The 22,321-nt window shown below is 41.9% G+C and overlaps 1 protein-coding gene across 1 annotated transcript in view; it reads left to right on the top strand.

Annotated features, from left to right (window-relative positions):
* RBM38 (RNA binding motif protein 38) overlaps positions 1 to 2,391 on the top strand; it is a 79,291-nt gene extending 76,900 nt beyond the window's left edge. The window contains exon 4 of the mRNA XM_070744567.1: positions 924 to 2,391. Within this exon, the coding sequence (XP_070600668.1) occupies positions 924 to 1,227 (304 nt within the window). The 3' untranslated portion in view covers positions 1,228 to 2,391. The remainder of the gene's footprint in view (positions 1 to 923) is intronic.
* The last annotated feature ends 19,930 nt before the right edge of the window (positions 2,392 to 22,321 follow it).

The raw sequence follows: 22,321 nt of genomic DNA, 5'->3' as shown, positions 1-22,321 counted from the left end.
TATTCTATTCTACTCTCCTCTCCTCTATTCTATTCTAAAACAATAAAAATGAACATATATTTAAACATTCAGATAAATGAATGTTTATTCACTTTCGTGAATGCCATATTTCTGAAGCCGTTGGCTGATTGTAGGCATGAACAGGAGCTCCTGTGTTGTTTGTTTGTTTGTTTGTTTATTTATTTATTCATTCATCCATCCATTCATTCATTCATTCATTCATTCATTCATTCATTCATTCATTCATTTATTGGATTTGTATGCCACCCCTCTCCGTAGACTCGGGGCGGCTAACAACAATAATAAAAACAGCATGTAAATCCAATACTAGAACAACTAAAAAACCCTTATTTTAAAACCAATCATATCTACAAGCAAACATACCATGCATAAATTGTAAAGGCCTAGGGGGAAAGAGTATCTCATTTCCCCCATGTCTGACGGCAGAGGTGGGTTTTAAGGAGCTTACGAAAGGCGAGGAGGGTGGGGGCAATTCTAATCTCCAGGGGGAGTTGGTTCCAGAGGGCCGGGGCCGCCACAGAGAAGGCTCTTCCCCTGGGCATTGTTTAGTTGACGGGACCCAGAGAAGGCCCACTATGTGGGACCTAACTGGTCGCTGGGATTCGTGCAGCAGAAGGCAGTCCCTGAGATAACCTGGTCCGGTGCCATGAAGGGTTTTATAGGTCATAACCAACACTTTGAATTGTGACAGGAAGTTGATCGGCAACCAATGCAGACTGTGGAGTGTTGGTGTTATATGCATTATTCATGGCCCGTGTCTTCCCAGAAATAAATCAAGTCAACTATTCTACGATTTCAGCCATCCTTGTTTCTTATTTAAACCTCAGTTGCATCGCAGTTACGACCAAACTTACTGTTTAGTGAAACGATCTGATTATACCTCTTTCTCTCTCCCCTTACAGGCTGGCCCATCACTTTATCTACCCTCAAGCAATTGTTCAGCCCAGCATGGTGATCCCAACTCCGGTCCAGTCCATCACTTCTCCTTACATAGACTACACAACGGCAGGACAAGCCTACTCGCAGTTCACCACTGCTGCCTACGACCAGTATCCCTATGCTCCTTCTCCTGCTGCTGGCTTTGTGGGATACGGGTATACGGGCGCCGTTCCTCAACCTGCCACGCCCGCCGGTCTACCCATAGCAGCGCCCACAACTTTTGTGCAGTATCCAGCGACACAGCTGCAACCAGACCGTATGCAATAGAAACCCATCTTCGGAAAGACGTTTCTGGGCTATGAAAGAACGCAAAGACATGGAAGGGACCGAGAAAACAAAGGAGAAAACAATAATTAATTTTTTTATTAAAAAAATCAAGCTTTTGTAAACAAAAAAATTGATCCTATTAGGAAGGATGCATATCAATACCTAAGCTATTTATAGTGTAACAGACTTTTTAAAACATCTTTGCAAAAAAAAAAAAAAAACCCTGTATAATTTACAATGAACGTTGGAAATCTCTTTTTTCCATCCTCCCCTCTCTTTCTTTTTATCGAGACGGATATTATTGCAAAGGTGGACTAAAATGACACACACACACCCACGCTTAAAAGTGAAAACTGCAAACTCTTGAACAATTCATGGCGGTTCATTTCATCACCAGCTGTTTTCTGCTTTATTACTTAAGTTGCTTATGCGCCATCCGACTCTTGCCATTTGTTATTTAGCCTTGTTGCAAAAGGTATTTGGAGAAAATACATAAATGGGGGGGAGGAGCAGGTTTTGGGGGCGAAGCGGTTGCAGGATCCTTCCATTAAAAATTTTGTAATACTCAAATGCCTTACAGGAAAGAAAGACAAAAAAGAGCCTATTTTAATATTTATTGTGATCTCTCTTTATTCACAAGAACTGTGAATTGCAGGTGAAAAATATAGTAATATCTGCCTTGTCTAATACACCTAAATTATTTGTGTTTTGGGGGGGGTTCTAAATTGCTTTCAACATGCAAAAGTAATATTGGCTTTAAGGACGGTGCAATATTCAAGTCAATGCACTGTATTTTTTTCTTATTTGTAATTGTTACTCTTTTAAGATTATCTCAAAAGTTTTAGCTATATTTTTAAAACCAAGAAAAGCAAGAAAAAAAAATATTGAACACATTGTCTACTTTAATAGATCTTTTGTTTATGATGCTGCAGTTCTAGAGAAATTTTACAGTATTTATATAAAAGCTAAGCGGGGTCTTCGACCAGCGCTGTTTAGGCGAATGTCAGGAATAAATTCGAGCTCTATTATGGTGTTACAAACTTGAACAAGACAGTTGAAAAAGTTACATTTTGACACCCAGTGGTACAAAGTGCTGAATAGGTAAACGACGGTGTAAGAAGTGCATTTTTACAAAGAAGAGCAATAAACTATTTTGAATTTTAAGATTGTGTTGTGCTTTGGCTAAGTTATGAGAAACTGGGAGACATCTGTGGGTTGTCTACCTCACTGGACTGTATATCCTGATCCTGGATATTCTGTATATCTTAGATTTGAGCAAGGCTATCAAACGTCCGGCCCACAGGCTGGATGAGTGACGCACTGGCCACACCCATGCCCATTTTAGCAAAATGGGGGGAAAAATTGTGATACATCACATGATGCCGCCGTGACAAAATGAATTTGACATCCCTGGATTAATGTGTCTTTGGAGAGTCTCAATCCTCCAGGTCATGATTGCCCCAAAGATGCTTTTCAAAAACAGAACTGAAGAAGCTTCTTGGATGAGAAGTAAATATTTTCAAGAATTTTTTTTAAAAATTGGTAGTTTAACATACATGGCAACCACAAATACCATTATGTAGCATGTAATAACACAATATATTAAGGATCAATGTCCTTGGCTGAGCCAGAAGGAAATTCCTTTCAGTCTTGCTTTGGATTTAAACATTGCAGAAAGCCATAATATGGTTTTACCTTAGTATCAGGTGGGGGTTCCACTTACTGGCTGCTACCGGTGCACTCTCCGGGCCTTTCGTGGGCGGGCGTGCATCTAGCGGGAGGATGCTCATGCGTGAGAGATTTTGCTGATTTTTGGCAATTTCTTTGCGCAGAAGCAAACCCCCCACTAAAAATGGGTAAAGTTTCATGTGCGAGAGCGTCTTTGCACGAGATTTCACTTGCGCATGCGCAGAAGCCAAATCTTGCCTGGGCATTGGGGCCGTGGAGATGTGCACGCATCTCAGTTTCCACTACCAGAACCCCGATCCTGTACCAGGTGCAACCCGCTACTGCTTAGTGTGTGTTATAGGAAACTAGTCGCAGTCAATGGGTGGCATTGATTATGATTTATGGTTTCGTACACAAAAGCACCATTGGTGGGCCCAGATGGGTATCTGCTTGGTGGTGGCCCCATCTTAGCTTTTTTGAAGTCCATCCTACAGACACTCCTGGCCTCCAGGCTTCATATATCAATCCCTCAGTTATTCGACTGTAATTGTCAATATGACAGAAGGTGAACATGGTTAAACACTCAAGTGCGGAGTAATCCTATTAATATATTAAATTTTAAAACAGCAGTCTCAATTTTTTGTTGTTGTTGTTGACTGATCTCTTGCTTTTGGAAATCTGTTCCTTAGCTCATCATACCAAACCTTAACTTAGAAAAAGCTGATGACTTCTGATTTAGGGATAGCATAAATGCAGCTAATTATTTCTTGTTTGGTACCCAGTTTCTGAGGATGTGCTTTATGTGTCTCAGAGTTCAATTTTTAATGGGGGGGCGTTCGCCCAGGTTCGCCTGGTGCACCAGTTGCGACCCTATTTGGACCGGGAGTCACTGCTCACAGTCACTCATGCCTTCATCACCTCGAGGCTCGACTACTGTAACGCTCTCTACATGGGGCTACCTTTGAAGAGTGTTCGGAAACTTCAGATCGTGCAGAATGAAGCTGCGAGAGCAATCATGGGCTTCCCCAAATATGCCCATGTCACACCAACACTCCGCAGTCTGCATTGGTTGCCGATCAGTTTCCGGTCACAATTCAAGGTGTTGGTTATGACCTATAAAGCTCTTCATGGCACCGGACCAGATTACCTCAGGGACCACCTTCTGCTGCACGAATCCCAGCGACCAGTTAGGTCCCACAGAATGGGTCTTCTCCGGGTCCCGTCAACCAAACAATGTCGTTTGGCGAGACCCAGGGGAAGAGCCTTCTCTGTGGCGGCCCCGGCCCTATGGAACCAGCTCCCCCCAGAGATTAGAATTGCCCCCTCCCTCCTTGCCTTTCGTAAGCTGCTTAAAACCCACCTCTGCCGCCAGGCGTGGGGGAATTGAGATACATTTACCCCCTAGGCCTTTAAAATTTTATGCATGGTATGTCTGTATGTATGATTGGTTTTTATATAATGGGTTTTAACTGTTTTTAGTATTGGATTATACTGTTTTGTTACTGTTATTAGCTACCCCGAGTCTGCGGAGAGGGGCGGCATACAAATCCAATAAATAAATTAAATAAATAAAATAAATTGTTACTTGAAGCCTGATACTATGCTACCTTCAGCTATTTGGCAGAGGGGATGGGCTACAAACCATCTGTTTTTCTGTTATACCCAAATATGGGAGGGAGCATATTGCTTCCCTCCCATATTTGGGTATACCAGCTGACTCAACAGCTGGTTCAGATTGTAAAAGCATTGCCTAGCAAGACAAGCAGCCCAGGTTTGAATCCTGGCACTATTCCCTCAAAACTGTCAGACTTTCTACTAAATCTGCACTTCTATTCTACTAGTTTTTTCTCATCATTCCTATCACCCTTTTCCTCCCATGTTGACTGTATGACTGTAACTTGTTGCTTATATCCGAAGATTTTTATTAATATTGCTTCTTCATTGCTTATTTGACCCCTATGACAATCATTAAGTGTTGTACCACATGATTCTTGACAAATGTATATTTTATTTTATGTACGTTGAGAGCATATGCACCAAGACAAATTCCTTGTGTGTCCAATCACACTTGGCCAATAAAAAAAATTCTATTCTATTCTATTCTATCGGTTCACAGAACTGGGTCTAACTAGGAGCAACCCACAATAAATAAGATAGATAGATAGATAGATAGATAGATAGATAGATAGATAGATAGATAGATAGATAGATAGATAGACAGACAGACAGACAGACAGACAGACAGACAGACAGACAGACAGACAGACAGACAGACAGACAGACAGACAGAAACATAAGAAAAACCATGTCACACAGTGGCCCACCAATTGTACATGGGGATCTTGAGCAGAAAGAGAAGGCAAGACCCTCCTTTTCCCTTGACCCTCAACAAAGAGTACTCAAGGGAATCCTGCCTGCCTCAACCAACATAGGGGTGGCACATGAACACCCGATTCAATAACCCCCGATACACTTGGCATCCATGAATCTGTCTAATCCTGCCTTGAAGCTATCAAGGTTGACAGCTGTCACGACCTCTTCTGGAAGTGAATTCCATAAACCAACAACTCTGGGTGAAGAAATATTTCCCTTTATTTGTCCTCCCTTTCTTACCTATGAGCTTTAGGGAGTGCCCCCTTGTCCTAGTATTGTGTGATAGAGAAAAGAATTTTTCTCTATCCACCTTTTCTATCCCATGCATGATTTTATACACTTCGATCAAGTCACCCCTTAAACGCCGTCTTTCAAGGCTGAAGAAACCAAGGCGTTGCCACCTGGTATCATAAGGGAGGGGCTCCATTTCCTTGATCATACTTGTTGCCCTTTTTGGCACCTTTTCCAGTTCCACTATATACTTCTTGAGGTGCGTTGACCAGAACTGTACACAGTACTTCAAGTGTGGTCTCACCATCGATTTGTACAGAGGCAATACAACACTTACTGACTTATTTTCAATTCCTTTCCTAATCATGCCAAGCATGGAATTTGCTTTTCCCCCCCACAGCTGATGGATGGGTGGGTGGATGGAGAGAGAGATACAGATGTATATTTACTGGGGGGGGGGTCTGATTCAACTAGCCTCTTTAATTTGATGCAGAAATGGATCAACAATTAGAACAAAGCATCTGTTAGAGGATTTAAAGTTCAGCCCACCTATAATAAACAATTTTAAAAGAACTTTCATAGCTTGGTTGGGATTCAATGAATTTGGGGGCAGGCAGTTTTTACACCAGGAGAGCAGCGAAGGGGGAAATTTCTCCATGCGTTTTGTTGCTGGGATATTTTGACTGATGGGATTGTCCAAAGACCATTCATGATGAACGGGAGGAAGATTATGTTGGAATGAAGAGAACAATGTAGAAGGAATGCTTATCAGGCAGTAACAGGGCATTCTGGCAAGGGCGACTCTAGCCTGAGATGGTTGGCAAACTGAACCAGCTAATGGCTGTAGCAGAGGAACTGTTGCTCGGCATCGCTTCAAATCAACAAATTTTCAACTTTTCAACAATTCTCTGGAATGGAAACTCCAAGCTGGCAAATAAAATATGCTTTCATTTTTTTTTTACTTCAATCAAGATAAAGTCTTCAAATGATGTTCGGAGAGGGGCAGCATACATTGGTTATGACCTGTAAAGCCCTTCATGGCACCGGACCAGAATATCTTCGGGACCGCCTTCTGCCGCACAAATCCCAGCGACCGGTTAGGTCCCACAGAGTCGGCCTTCTTCGGGTCCCGTCAACTAAACAATGTCGTCTGGCGGGACCCAGGGGAAGAGCCTTCTCTGTGGTGGCTCCGACCCTCTGGAACCAGCTCCCCCCTGAGATTAGGATTGCCCCCACCCTCCCTGCCTTTCGTAAACTCCTTAAAACCCACCTCTACCATCAGGCATGGGGGAACTAAAACATCTCCCCCTTGCCCATGTTGTTTTGCCGTTTGAATGATTGTGTGCTTGTTTTTATATATATTGGGATTGTTTTATGAATTTCTTAACTTAAAATTATAATTGGATTGGTGGGCATTAGATTTCGTCACTCTGTGCTGTTTTTACTATTGTTGTGAGCCGCCCCGAGTTTGTAGAGAGGGGCGGCATATAAATCCAATAAATCTAATCTAATGTAATCTAATAATAATAATAATAATAATAATAATAATAATAATAATAATAATAATAAAACTCTTGGAGACTTCAAAGGCCTAACCCTGCAATTTTCTTCCAGGTAGCAGTGTTCCAATATCTCAGGGGTTGCCACAAAGAAGAGGGAGTCAACCTATTCTCCAAAGCATCTGAGGTTAGAACAAGACGCAATGAAGAGAAGCAACTTAGAACTAAGGATAAATTTTTTGACAGTTAGAACAATTAACCAGTGGAACAGCTCACCTACAGAAGTTGTGAATGCTCCAACACTGAAAGTTTTTAAAAAGATGTTGGATAACCCTCTGTCTGAAGTAGGGTTTCCTGCCTAAGCAGGGGGTTGGACTAGGACAGTGATTTTCAACCTTTTTTGAGCCACGGCACATTTTTTACATTTACAAAACCATGGGGTACATTGGGGGGGGAGGGGGCTAAAAAAAGTTTGGACAAAAAAATTCTCTCTTCCTCCCTTTCGCTCTATTTCTCCCTCCCTCTTTCTCTCCCTTTCTCTTTTTTTCTCTCTCCATCCCTCTTTCTTTCTCTCTTTCTTCTTTTTTGCTCTCTTTCTTTTTTGCTTTCTCTCTCCCTCCCTACCTCCCTCTATGTCTTTCTCTCTCCCACCTTCCCTCCCTCTCTTTCTCTCTTGCTTTCTTTCTTTCTCTCTCTCTCTCTCTCTTTCTTTCTCTCTTGTTCTCTTTCTCTCTCTCTTGCTTTCTTTCTCTTTCTTTCTCTCTTGTTTTCTTTCTCTCTTGCTTTCTTTCTCTCTCTCTTGTTTTCTTTCTCTCTTGCTTTCTTTCTCTCTCTCTTGTTTTCTTTCTCTGAGCTTCGCGGCAAACCTGACCATGTCTCGCGGCACACTAGTGTGCCACAGCACACTGGTTGAAAAACACTGGACTAGGAGACCTCCAAGGTCCTTTCCATCTCTGCTGTTGTTGTTGTTGTTGTTGTTGTTGTTGTTGTTATTATTATTATTATTATTATTATTATTATTATTATCCCCAAGATCACTTCCGACTCAAATAATTTTATGAGTCTATGAGTTATGACTCCCTTGTAAATAAAACTGCATTCATCAAGAGGATTGTTTCTCAATTTCTGCTTGGTTCTGAAGGAATGTTTGAAGTCTACTCCCTGCCACCCACCAAATGTGATGTTGTTTAAAAAAATGTGGAATAATTCCTATGACCAGCACCAACCCTTGCGTTACCAGAGAGAAAAAATGCTAACAAAACTTCCTCTTTTCTTCTCAACCCTCTTTGTATCCTGTTTCTCCAACTGAGCGATTTGCTCCTTCCAAAGCAACCCTCCCACCTAAAAGCCCTACTGAAATCATTTGAATTACAGAACTAATTTAAATGAAATGCCTCTTCTAAAGCAACAGGGGAAGAGGAATGGTGTGTGCCTAACTTACGTGCGTGCCTGCCACCAGATCATGCCAGGGAGTTTCTGCTCTCTGCGATAGAATATGCTCTCGTTCTTATCTGTCGCTTTCCAGCTCCTAGTAGGATGTGCCTGAGCTCTGTCTGGTCAGGGATTATAACAGGACTAGACGGGCGTCTTTTAATTAATCAAAATAAGCATGGAAAAGGCAGAAACCAGCAGCAAGGTAGTCGTCAGTGTGACATAATAATTTTGGAAAAGATCATTTGAAGAAAAAAATGTTCTGGGGGCCTAGAAGTAAATGCAAGACAGAATACTTTTTTACTGAAGGTAGTCCTTGTCTTCTCCTCCTCCTCTTCTTCTTCCTCCTCCTCCTCTTCTTCTCTTCTTCTTCTTCCTCTTCTTCTTCCTCCTCCTCCTCTTCCTCCTATTCCTATACCTCCTCCTCTTCTTCTCTTTTTCTTCTTCCTCTTCTTCCTCCTCCTCCTATTCCTATACCTCCTCCTCCTCTTCTCCTTCTCCTTCTTCCCCCTCCTCCTCTTCTCCTTCCTCTTCCCCTCCCCCTCCTCCTCCTCTTCTTCTTTCTCCTCCTTTTCCTCCTCCTCTTCCTCCTGCTCCTCTTTCTTCTCCTCCTCCTCCTCCTCCACTACTACTACTACTACTACTACTACTACTACTACTACTACTTCTTCTTCTTCTTCTTCTTCTTCTTTCTCCTCCTTTTCCTCCTCCCCTTTCTCCTCCTCTTCCTCTTCTTCCTCTTCCTCCTCCTTTTCCTCCTCCTCCTCTTTCTCCTCTTCTTCCTCTTCTTCTTGTTCCATATCCATCATCAGACATGGGCAATCCTGTTAGTGATCCTATTTTTATCAACAGCCGTGTGAAAAATGTAATGAAATGCTACTACGAATTTTACTACTGTTAAATAATAATAGACAGGCAGATTTTCATATTTGAATTTAGAAAAAGTGTTTGGGAATCTGCAGGACTTAATGAGTAGCTCATTAAAGCAGATGTATTTTTTTTTTATCATGGGATTCTGGACTTCAAAAATCAGAATAACAACTAGATGGCAACTTAGTGACCCAAGTTTTCTGGATCTATTAGCTGCCACCTAGCAGTCGCATAGGGTTTCTGCAGTCCAGATCTTGTTGCCCAAATATACCTGGCTCTGTTTATTCCTTTCTCATATTATTCTCCTATTATTTAAATTAAATATTCATATTATTTAAAGCTCTCTCTCTTCCCTCCTACTTCTTATCCATGAACGAGTAAATGCGTCATCGGTTTTTAAGGACAATACAAATAACTGTTGTCATTGTCCATTCTTGTCAGATTACCAGAAAATTCCTAAACACCTACTTATACGCCAAATAGAAGGAACATTGAGAAGACAAATCAACATTAAAATGAAGACAAATATTTAAGAAATTAGTTTTTCTGGGGGGGTGGGGGGGGTTTCATCCTTTTTATTAATTGAAATTCATCTGAGAGCCTAGTTCATCGGAAGCTAGGCCTCCACACCCCACAATTAGCTGTAGGCCTTTCTGAAAAGTGAGTTTTAATTTGAATGAAACCACAAATGGCTAAAACCTGCCTCTCAATTCTAAGGTAGGAAGCTTGTTCTGTCCCGCTCTCTGGTAGAATCCTCCCAAAAATTCACAGGTACAAATTTCAGACACAGACACGTTTGAAAATTCAAAACAATGTTCTTTATAACGAAAATTCACTTAAACTAAGCCCTCTTTTGGTATAGCAAAGAGCACTCGTCTCCAAACAAACTGGTAATTTATACAAGTTCCTTATCAGTTCTGTGATACTTAGCTTGCAGCTGTGAGGCAATTCACAGTCCTTCTTTCACAAAGTGAAACACACTTTGCTCTGGTTTAGTTTCAAAGCGGGGGAAAATCAGCACACAAAAAGTCAAAGTCAGTAAAGCAGTCACGAAACACAACGATCAGATAATCCTCCACAATGGCCAAACCCACAGGCTGCTTTTTTTTAGCAGCCTCACTAATTACCACAGCCCCACCCAACCACAGGTGGCCTCATTTTCTTTGATAATAATCTCTCAGTTGTTGTTGCCTATGCATCGCTCTCCACATGCATGGCTGTATCATTAACTCTTGTTCTGAATCCAAGGAGGAGCTAGATAATTGATCTCCTTCTGAGCTGTCTGCCACATTCTCCTCCTCCCTGTCACTCCTGTCTTCTTGGTCAGAGGAGCCTTCATCAGCAGATTCCACCGGGGGGCAAAACAGGCCTGCAGCATGTGGATGTCTCCCCCACATCCACAGTCCTTGGGGCAGGAGCTGGGCCAGAGCCAACCACAACAGAAGCTAATGAAAATTAGGCATAATTAGGCATGAGCAGATTACTTACAGGACCATCTGCTGCCTCGCATATCCCAGCAGTCCCACAGAGTTGGCCTTCTCCAGGTCCTGTCAGCTAGACAATATCACCTGGCGGGGCCTAGAAGAAGAGCCTTCTCTGTGGCGGCCCCAGCCCATTGGAACCAACTCCTCCAGAGATTTGTACTGCCCCCACCCTCTCCGCCTTCCATAAAGCTTTAAAGAGCCACCTCCGCCGACAGGCTTGGGGCCACTAAGATTAACATCTAGCCCAGGCCGACGAATGAATTTATATGCATGATTGGATGAATGTAAGCAACTGGTTTTTAAAAAATTGGGGTTTTGGGATGTTTTTAGTTTTAGATTTCTAGATGTTTTTTTCCACCCTTGATGTGAGCCGTCCTGAATCTGAGGAGAAGGGCGGCATAGAAATCTAATAAATACGCCATAAATTACGCATCTCGATTAATAAAAAAACCCTAAAGAATTCCCTCCATTAAATGCTCCTTAAATATCCAACCCTGCTCATAAGTAACATCATGCCTGTTTTGCAGCTGTCGATCCCATTCTTGGGTCAAGCGGGTAAAAAAGAGAAACATTAGGACAGGGGATGGAAGGCACACTGGTGCACTTATGCACACCCCTTACTGATCTCTTAGGAATCGGGAGAGGTCAACAGTGGATAGTCTATGGGTGAAATTTTGGGGTTCAGGTGATGATACTAAGGAGTCGGGTAGTGAATTCCATGCATCAACTACTTGGTTACTAAAGTCGTATTTCCTGCAGTCGAGTTTAGAGCAGTTTACTTTAAGTTTATATCTGTTGTGTGCTTGTGTGTTGTTGTGGTTGAAGCTGAAGTAGTCATTGACAGGAAGGATGTTGTAGCAGGTGGGGCTATGCTTAGCTCGTGTTTAAGACGTCGTAGTTCTAAGCCTTCCAAACCTAGGATTGTAAGTCTAGTTGCATAGGGAATACTGTTGCAAGTGGAGCAACGGAGGGCTCTTCTAGTAAAGTATCCGGATGTTTTCTAGAGTGTTTATGTCTGAAATATGGTGTGGGTTCCAGACAGATGAGCTGTATTCAAAGATTGGTCTGGCGAAGGTTTTGTATGCTCTGTGGTTAGTAGTGCGAGATTACCGGAGCAGAAGCTACGTAGGATATATAAGATTAGGTATGTATGTATGTATGTATGTATGTATGTATGTATGTATGTATGTATGTATGTATGTATTTATTCATTCATTCATTCATTCATTCAATCATCCATCCATCCATCCATCCATCCACTGACCCACCCACCCATTTATTTATTTATTCATTCATTCAATCAATCAATCAATCATCCATCCATTTATTTATTTATTTATTTATTTATTCTAGTCTAGTACATAATGCAGGTTTGTGAGGATATAATCATAGTAATATGCATCAATAAAAGATTAGAGAAATGTTAGGAATAATATAGAAGAAGTAATCATTGCGAATAATAGAGTTAATATTCATGAAGCTAGTAAAAACATAAAGAGACATTAGGATAGGGGACAGAAGGCACGCTGGTGTACTTATGCGCACCCCTTACTGACCTCTTAGGAATCGGGAGAAGTCAACAGTGGACAGTCTAAGGGTAAAAGTTTGGTTAACAACTCTTGAAGTCTTTTTGGCTTCAAGCTGGGTATTTTCTTTTCCAAAGAAAGAAATCAGCTATGTATAAAACAAGAATTCGATGGCCCGTTCATAGCCAGCGAGGGAGGAGTTAAAAATTCGGCTGCATGCTCCAAACCAACTGAAATGGCCTTTCATAGCAGAGACTGGATTTCTGTCTCCCTCCCCCCCGCCCCCCCTCAATCTTCTAAGCCAGCATTCAGTGTCTGCTGCTTAACTGATGTGCCCTTGCAAAACTTGTGCAATTCATCCTAGCAAACAAAAGGCACAGTTGCTAAGAGAGTGTCAAGCATGGCGATACATAAAACAGGGGGGGAAAAGAGGACGGCTTTAGGTTTTGCAAAAATGTTTTCTCTTTTAAAAAGTTGTTTCTTTCCGTTCCTCCCTCCGACACCCCTCTCTCCCCCCCCCCAATCCTGCCCCCTCCCACTTCAGCCCTGGGCTTTATCCTTTCATCCAGAGTTGCTTTTCCTTTCAACAGCTTTGTACTTTTTGGTTGAAAGTAGCCAAACGACAAATGGCCTAGAGATTTCATTTCTTTGTTGCACATGCCAGTTCTCCGCTTTTGGCACTGAGGACCAAAAATGTTATTCTGCATGACCTATCTGTGTTTTCACCTGGCAAGCTGGGAGGTCAAATCCTTTAAACACTGTCTTCTGCAAACATAACTTTCTAGAATATAGAACAATAGAGTTGGAAGGGATTTTGGAGGTCTTTTAGTCCAGTGTTTCCCAACCTTGGCAACTTGAGGATATTTGGACTTCAACTCCTAGAATTTCCCAGCCAGCATCCGCTGGCTGGGGAATTCTGGGAATTGAAGTCCAAATATTTTCAAGTTGCCAAGGTTGGGAAACACTGTTCTAGTCCAACCCTCTGTTTGAACAGAAAACATAGAAACATAGAAGACTGACGGCAGAAAAAGACCTCATGGTCCATCTACTCTGCCCTTATACTATTTTTTGTATTTTATCTTAGGATGGATATATGTTTATCCCAGGCATGTTTAAGTTCAGTTACTGTGGATTTACCAACCACGTCTGCTGGAAGTTTGTTCCAAGGATCTACTAATCTTTCAGTAAAATAATATTTTCTCATGTTGCTTTTGATCTTTCCCCCAACTAACTTCAGATTGTGTCCCCTTGTTCTTGTGTTCACTTTCCTATTAAAAACACTTCCCTCCTGGACTTTATTTAACCCTTTGACATATTTAAATTTTTCGATCATGTCCCCCCTTTTCCTTCTGTCCTCCAGACTATACAGATTGATAGAGTAGAATAGAATAGAATTTTTCTAGAGTAGAATGGAATATAATTTTTTATTGGCCAAGTGTGATTGGACACACAAGGAATTTGTCTTGGTGCATATGATCTCAGTGTACATAAAATAAAAAGATACATTTGTCAAGAATCATGTGGTACAACACTTAATGATTGTCACAGGGGTCAACTAAGCAATGAAGAAACAATCAATATTAATACAAATCTTAGGATACAAGCAACAAGTTACAGTCATACAGTACTGAGTGGGAGGAAAAGGATGATAGGAATGATGAGAAAAACTAGTAGAAATAGAAGTGCAGATTTAGTAAAAATTCTGACAGTGTTGAGGGAATTATTTCTTTAGTAGAGTGATGGTGTTCGGGAAAAAACCTGTTCTTGTGTCTAGTTGTCTTGGTGTGCAGTGCTCTGAAGCGACGTTTTGAGGGTAGGAGTTGAAACAGTTTGTGTCCAGGATGCGAGGGGTCAGTAAATATTTTCCCCGCGTTGTTTTTGACTCGTGCAGTGTATAGGTCATCAATGGAAGACAGATTGGCAGCAATTGTTTTTTCTGCAGTTCTGATTATCCTCCGTGTCAGATTAGGTTGGTTTAGGTTAGGTTAGATTAGATTTGTTTAGATTAGATTATTATTAGAGTTGGAAGGGACCTTGTAAGCCATCTAGTCCAACCCACCACTCAAGCAGGCATCCCTACACCATTTTGAACAAACGGCAGTCCCTTTGAAAGTCTCAAGTGTTGAAGCTCTCACAATTTCCGCAGAGAAGCTATTCTAGTGGTTGATCACTCTCACCGTCAGAAAGTTCCTCCTTATTTCCAGGTTGAATCTCTCCTTGGCCAGCTTCCCTCCATTATTCCTTGTCTGGCCCTCTGGTGCTTTCGAAAAGAAGTCTGACCCCCCTCCTCTCTGTGGCAGCCCCCCAGATGTTGGAACACTGCTATCATGTCTCCCCTGGTTCTTCTCCTTCTTAGCCGCCCCGAGTCTACGGAGAGGGGCGGCATACAAATCTAATAAATTGAATTGAATTGCATTCTCTTTGTCAGTCTGGCCATGTTCAGTTCCTACAGCCGCCCTTCATATGTTTTAGTTTCCAGTCCCCTTATCATCCTGGTTGCTCTCTTCTGCACTTTCTCTTTTTTGTAGTACTGAATGCAGTATTCTAGGTGTGGCCTACCCTGTTTTCCCCAAAATAAGACAGCGTCTTATATTAATTTTTGCTCCCAAAGATGTGCTACGTCTTATTTTCAGGGGATGTATTATTTTTTTTCAATAAAAAAGAATTCACATTTATTGCTGAACAAAAAAATGAACATTTATTGTATCTTGTACAGTAGTTGTCATCACAAACCAGCATAACCAGACAAACTGTGAATCCTATCAAGAATTTCTTATGACTACCGTACCATTATTTCCATGTACAACAATTATACTTTCTTCGAATATATGTTATATATGTTCTGTTCGGGAATGTTGCGAAACGAAACATCTCCTACGTCTTACTTTCGGGGGATGCCTTATATTAGGCAATTCTATGAAATCTCTCCTATGTCTTACTTTTGGGGTTGACTTATTTTCGGGGAAACAGGATAACTAAGGGTTTATAGCATGGTATTAGTATCTGCCGAGTCCTGGATTGTATCCCTCTGTTATTTGTATTGGCCTTTTTGACTACCAATGCACATTGCTCGCTCATATTTATCTTTTTCTTTTTAAACATTTTTTTTATTAATTTTCCACTTTTAAAAAAAGAGAACGCAATAGTAAGTACAGAAGAAAATCAAAGAAAATTAAATTAATAGTAGTATTTAGATCTCTCTCTCAGTCGCTGCTATTGAATGTGGTTTCACCCAGTTTATATGTATGGTTGGATTAGAAGATCTCCAAGGTCCCTTCCAACTCTATTGTTGTTGTTGTTTGTTTGTTTGTTTATTGCATTCATATGCCGCTCACTCCGAAATGGACTCTGAGCTGTTGTTGTTGTTGTTATTTATTATTATTATTATTATTATTATTATTATTATTATTATTATTATTAATTAGATTTGTATGCCGCCCCTCTCCGAAGACTCGGGGAGGTTCACAACAGTATTAGAAACAATATAACATTATTATTATTATTATTATTATTATTATTATTATTATTATTATTAATGTGATCTCATTATTATTATTATTATTATTATTATTATTATTTATTAGATTTGTATGCCGCCCCTCTCCAAAGACTCGGGGTGGGTCACAACAGTAATAGAAACAATATAACATTATTATTATTATTATTATTATTATTATTAATGTGATCTCATTATTATTATTATTATTATTATTATTATTATTATTATTATTATTATTATTTATTAGATTTGTATGCCGCCCCTCTCCGAAGACTCGGGGCGGCTCACAACAGTAATAGAAACAATATAACATTATTATTATTATTATTATTATTATTATTATTATTATTAATGTGATATCATCATCATTATTATTATTATTATTATTATTATTATTATTATTATTATTATTATTATTTGGATTTTTATGTCGCCCCTCTCCGAGGGCTCAGAGGACTCTATGCTTTCGCCTACGCATTCACTAACCAAATGTGCAGGTCGCTAAGGGCCTGAGATATCTCAGGATGAGGAAGGCATTGTTGGGGGGGGGTGTTCAGTGTTTTCCCCGATCCACTGAGAAATCTCATGCTTCCTGTCCATGATCCTTCCGGACCAGGTCACTTTCCTGACATAGATTTCGGTGATCAATGAACCTGTCTCCTCTCCAGCCTCTCTGCCGCGGTTTCACCTTGAGCAAAGGCTTGCCAAGGTCTACAGGAATGAGAGATTGCATCCCTATAGGCTCTAGTCATTTTTGCAAAAAGCCTTTGCTGACAAGAACGGAGCCCGGATGCATCCATCTGGGCCTCCGTTCTCATCAGCAAAGCCTCTGTTTTCACCGACAAAGGACTCGAGGAGGCCTTTCCCAATGAAAATCAACTCCCCTTGGAGATTTGAACTGCTCCCACCTTCCTGGTTTTTCGAAAGACTTTAAAAACACAACTTTGTCGGCAGGCCTGGGGCCGTTGAGTGATAACACCCTGCTCCGACCAATAGTATGTTAGTTTAATGGATGATTGATGGATGAATGCCTTTTAATATTTTGGGGTTGTATATTGTATTCTAGTGTTATTTTTGTACGTCACCCTGAGTCCACTGAAGAAGGGCGACCTATAAATTCAAATCCAGCTGATAGTTGCGATGGTGGGGAGGGGCGAGAACACCGCCTCCCAGCTGTTCCTGTCGGGTCGGGGGGAAAAACTCCCTGGCCGGATATCCGTTTCGGCCGGGAGGGGCGGGGTGCCGCCTCTCAGCTGATTGGCAAGACACCAAACGTCAGAGCTCCCCACGAGCTGTAGTTGGCTCGCAGGGGCCGCCGGGAGCGAGGGGAGGGGTTGCAGGCCTATTTCAGAACCTGCACCCCTCGCCCTTGCCCCTTTGCTCCCTGCTCGCCTCCCAGAACAGTCACCCATCCGCCCTCCGCTCTACCCAGGGTGTCCGGCAGAGGTTGCCCTTTGGGGCCGACAAGAAATTTTTGGCAGTCTGGAAGCTTTATTTCAGATTGTTTTTTTCGCCTTCTCCATCCTGGTCAGGTGTGAGGTTTTAATGGGTTAGGGGGTGTATAGGTTGTAAATAGGTTGATTGAATTTACTTTATTTTAGTCACTAATGGCAAAAACGGGGCGGAAAAGGTGTCTGTTGCAACTGTGTATTCTCCCTTGGGCATCTTTTAAAAGGTGATGGGCTCCTTCGTCTCACAACTCATGCCTCCTCCACGGATGGAGCAGTGGGAAGGAGGAGCGCTTGGGGTTCATCTACGTCACTTCCGGTTCTGGGTCATGGAGGTGAGCCCTCCCACACGCTGGGCGTGGCTTTCCGTTTGGGTGAAGGCGTGGCTCGCTTCACCCTTACCAAACAAGGAGTTCGCCCATTGGTTGCTCAGGTATGTTTTGTTCAGGTTTTTCCGCCCCATTTAGCGCCCTCTGCAGGTCTATTACTGTAATCAATAAAGTGACTCATTTTCATCCAGCTCTTGTGTTCGAGTTTTCATTCCCTGTCCAGCGCAATAAATAAATAATATAATGGTGGCCTGGAGAGATGCACGCGGCAAAAAGTTTTTACAAATGTGGCCAAAGGCTTTGCAAGCAGAGGGAAGGCTTCAGTGCTTTGGGCCTCCCTTCCGTTTGCAAAGCCTTTTGCTCCAGATCTTGTTCCAGGCCTCCCTTTGCCAAGAACAGAGGCCTAAAGTACCGTGAGATCAGTAGTGAGACACCTTGCGTTGCTAATTTTGCATGATCATGCGATACTTTAGGCCTCAGTTCTCTGCAAACGCACCAAAGGCCTGAAGTACCGAACAGGCCAAGAAACTGAAGGCTCTCTAGCTCTTCCCAAGGGGAGTAGACCCAGCAGGGTTGGGGTGGGGAATAGACAGGGCAAATGTTGCAGAGCCTCTATGTCATTTATAAAGTACTTTATTTATAAATGCACTTGGGGAAAAGGAATCAGCAATCTGAGTATTGTATTGGCAGTTCTGTGTTAGCAAAAACTTCAGAAGAGAAGGATTTAGGGGTAGTGATTTCTGACAGTCTCAAAATGGGTGAACAGGCGGTAGGGAAAGCAAGTAGAATGCTTGGCTGCATAGCTAGTGGTATAACAAGCAGGAAGAGGGAGATTGTGATCCCGCTGTATAGAGCGCTGGTGAGACCACATTTGGAACACTGTGTTCAGTTCTGGAGACCTCACCTACAAAAAGATATTGACAAAATTGAACGGGTCCAAAGACGGGCCACAAGAATGGTGGAAGGTCTTAAGCATAAAACGTATCAGGAAAGACTTAATGAACTCAATCTGTATAGTCTGGAGGACAGAAGGAAAAGGGGGGATATGATCGAAACATTTAAATATGTTAAAGGGTTAAATAAGGTTCAGGAGGGAAGTGTTTTTAATAGGAAAGTGAACACAAGAACAAGGGGGCACAATCTGAAGTTAGTTGGGGGAAAGATCAGAAGCAACACGAGAAAATATTATTTTACTGAAAGAGTAGTAGATCCTTGGAACAAACCTCCAGCAGACGTTGTTGGTAAATCCACAGTAACTGAATTTAAACATGCCTGGGATAAACATATATCCATCCTAAGATAAAATACAGGAAATAGTATGAGGGCAGACTAGATAGACCATGAGGTCTTTTTCTGCCGTCAGTCTTCTATGTTTCTATGTAACAATTGGACAGGGACGGTAGCGCCCCTTACTTACCTCTTACTTACTCAGGTGAGGTCAACGGTGGACAGTCTAAGGGTAAAGTTTTGGGGGTTTGGTGACGAAAACACAGAGTCAGGTAGTGAGTTCCAGGCATTAACCACTCTGTTGATAAAGTTGTATTTTCTACAGTCAAGTTTGGGGCAGTTCACATTGAGGTTGTGTGCTTGTGTATTGTTGTGGTTGAAACTGAAATAGTCATTGACAGGTAGGACACTGTAGCAGATAGTTTTATGAGGTATGCTTAGGTCATGCCGACAGTGGTGTGGTTCTAAGATTTCTAAGCGTTGTATAAGGTATTCTGTTGCGAGTAGAGGAATGGAGGGCTCTTCTAGTAAAGTATCTCAGGGCACTTTCTAATTTATTTATTTTTATTTATTTATTATTTAGATTTGTATGCCGCCTCTCTCCGCAGACTTGGGGCGGCTCACAGCAGGATACAACAATTCATGACAAATCTAAATATAATTTAAAATATTTTAAAAAAACCCATTTACTAAACAAACATACACACAAACATACCATGCATAAATTGTACATGCCCGGGGGAGGAGGTGATTCAGTTCCCCCATGCCTGACGACAAAGGTGGGTTTTAAGGAGTTTACAAAAGGCAGGGAGAGTAGGGGCAGTTCTAATCTCTGGGGGGAGTTGGTTCCAGAGAGTCGGGGCCACCAGAGAAGACTCTTCCCCTGGGGCCCGCCAACCGACATTGTTTAGTTGACGGGACCCGGAGAAGGCGCACTCTGTGGGACCTAATCGGTCGCTGGGATTCGTGCAGCAGAAGGCGGTCTCGGAGATATTCTGGTCCAGTGCCATGAAGGGCTTTAAAGGTCATAACCAACACTTTGAATTGTGACCGGAAATTGATGGGCAGCCAATGCAGACTGCGGAGTGTTGGTGAAACATGGGCATACCTAGGTAAGCCCATGACTGCTCTCGCAGCTGCATTCTGCACGATCTGAAGTTTCCGAACACTTTTCAAAGGTAGCCCCATGTAGAGAGCATTACAGTAGTCGAACCTCGAGGAGATGTCCAAAATGCGGTGTGGGTTCCAGACAGATGAGCTGTATTCAAGGATTGGTCAGGCGAATGTTTTGTATTCTCTGGTTAGTGTGATTTACTGGAGAAGAAGCTGCATAAGATTAGGTTAACAACTCTTGAAGCCTTTTTGGCAATGTTGTTGCATGGGCTTTGGCGTTTAGGTAATTTGATATGAATATTCCAAGATCTTTGACAGAGTGAGAGTCGTCTACAAGGTCTTGTCTATGCAGCTTGTATTTGGTGTTCTGATTCTTTTTGCCTATGTGCAGGACAGAGCATTTGTTGCTTGAAATTTGGAGTTGCCAGATGTTTGACCATTCTGACACAGAGTCAAGGACTTTTTGAATAGTAGCATGGTAGAGTAGGTGGTGTTGAAGAGTTTTACATCATTTCTAGAATAACACTGATCAGAATATGATAACTTTAAAAAAACCCTCAGAAAAAGCTATATGGTATAGAGTGGTATTCCATTAAATGGAATTAAACTTTTTAAAAATAGCAAGAAAAGCACTTTAGCGTTGATTAAAAGGACTGTTTGTAAGATGAGTTGATGTACTGGCACTCGCTATGAAGACTGTATTGTAAGTCACTGTAAATCTACCTGCCCATTATGATGTTGGATTTATTTGAATGGGAAAAAGACCAAACTTTAGCCTGTACTTCTTAAAAAATATTCATCGGACTAAAATGAATTTTGGTCGTCTTTTCTACCTTTTTTTCTCTGCACATTGATCATCTTTGTTACTTTGGTCTAGGACATGTAACATATATTAAAACATTTATTTGTTTGTCACCAACTATAAAACCATTGCAATAATTTAATCCCCCCCCCCCCAAAAAAAAAATTCAGATAAATCTCCAGATTGCTCGTATCCTTTGGAAAAGGAGAGTTGATATGAATTGTTTTGATTCTGGTCCTTGTACAATTTTTCATGCTTTTTATTTTTTGCAAAACAACGAAGGGTTAAAAGAAATCCTGTTTTCATTCTATTGCTGGTAAGAAGGCTAGAAAAAGTCCATGGTTGCAAAAACAGGCGGCCAGGAAACAGTTTAAATAGAAGTGGGTGCGTTACAAGGTTGCAAATTCATTGCCAAAAACCGAAGTCTCAAAATGAGGAGGAAAGATTGTGAAAAGAGAACTATTGCTTGCACTTGCTGATGTGCTAAGATGTGCTACGATTTGCTTATACTTGAACACTATACTTCAGCAATGGACTCTGCAGATGTTTCGTTTATGAATAAAACTGACATCCAAACATCATTGATTGTCTGGAATTCTTTAAGCTGGGATCATTCCCTGGAATTATGATGAACAATAATTTGCCTTTAATGATTTTTTTTACCTGTGAGCTTTTGATCTGTTAATTTAGACAACTGCAACTCTGCTTTCGATATCATCAACCATGGTATCCTTCTGCGCCGGCACAGTTCCGGTCGGTCACAGTCGGTGTTAGTGGGGGGTCAGAGGTCGACCTCTGGACTCCTCCCTTGTGGGGTGCCTCAGGGGTCGGTCCTCTCCCCCCTCCTATTTAATATCTAGATGAAACCGCTGGGCGAGATCATCCAGGGGCATGAGGTGAGGTATCATCAGTGCGCTGATGATATCCAGCTGTACATCTCTGCCCATGTCCAGTCAATGAAGCATTGGGGCCGCCACAGAGAAGGCTCTTCCCCTAGGCCATGCCAGACAACATTGTTTAGTCGACGGGACCTGGAGAAGGCCAACTCTGTGGGACATAATCGGCCGCTGGGATTCATGCAGCAGAAGGCGGTCCCGTAGGTATTCTGGTCCGATACCATGTAGGGCCTTATAGGTCATCACCAACACTATAAGGCTAGTTACAGCCAGTTCTCCAATCTGGTTTTAAGCAGTAGATAATTCCCTAGACCAAAAACCTTTTTTTTCTCCCTGAAACCTCCCCTTCTTTTTGCAGAAACTTCCACTTCCTCTTGATCTGACCAGTAATTTATTTTTTGTAGTGAAATAGCCAAATACAGTGATACCTTGTCTTACAAACTTAATTGGTTCCAGGATGAGGTTCTTAAGGTGAAAAGTTTGTAAGACGAAACAATGTTTCCCATAGGAATCAATGGAAAAGTGATTAATGCGTGCAAGCCCAAAATTCACCCCTTTTGGCAGCCAAAGCGCCCGTTTTTGCACTGCTGGGATTTCCCTGAGGCTCCCCTCCCTAGGAAACCCCACCTCCAGACTTCCGTGTTTTTGCGTTGCTGCAGGGGAATCCCAGCAGGGGAATCCCAGCATCGCAAAAACGA

This window comes from Erythrolamprus reginae, chromosome 3 (assembly GCF_031021105.1).
Source record: "Erythrolamprus reginae isolate rEryReg1 chromosome 3, rEryReg1.hap1, whole genome shotgun sequence".
Taxonomy (NCBI): Eukaryota; Metazoa; Chordata; class Lepidosauria; order Squamata; family Dipsadidae; genus Erythrolamprus; species Erythrolamprus reginae.
This window is presented reverse-complemented; position numbering and strand designations above follow the sequence as displayed.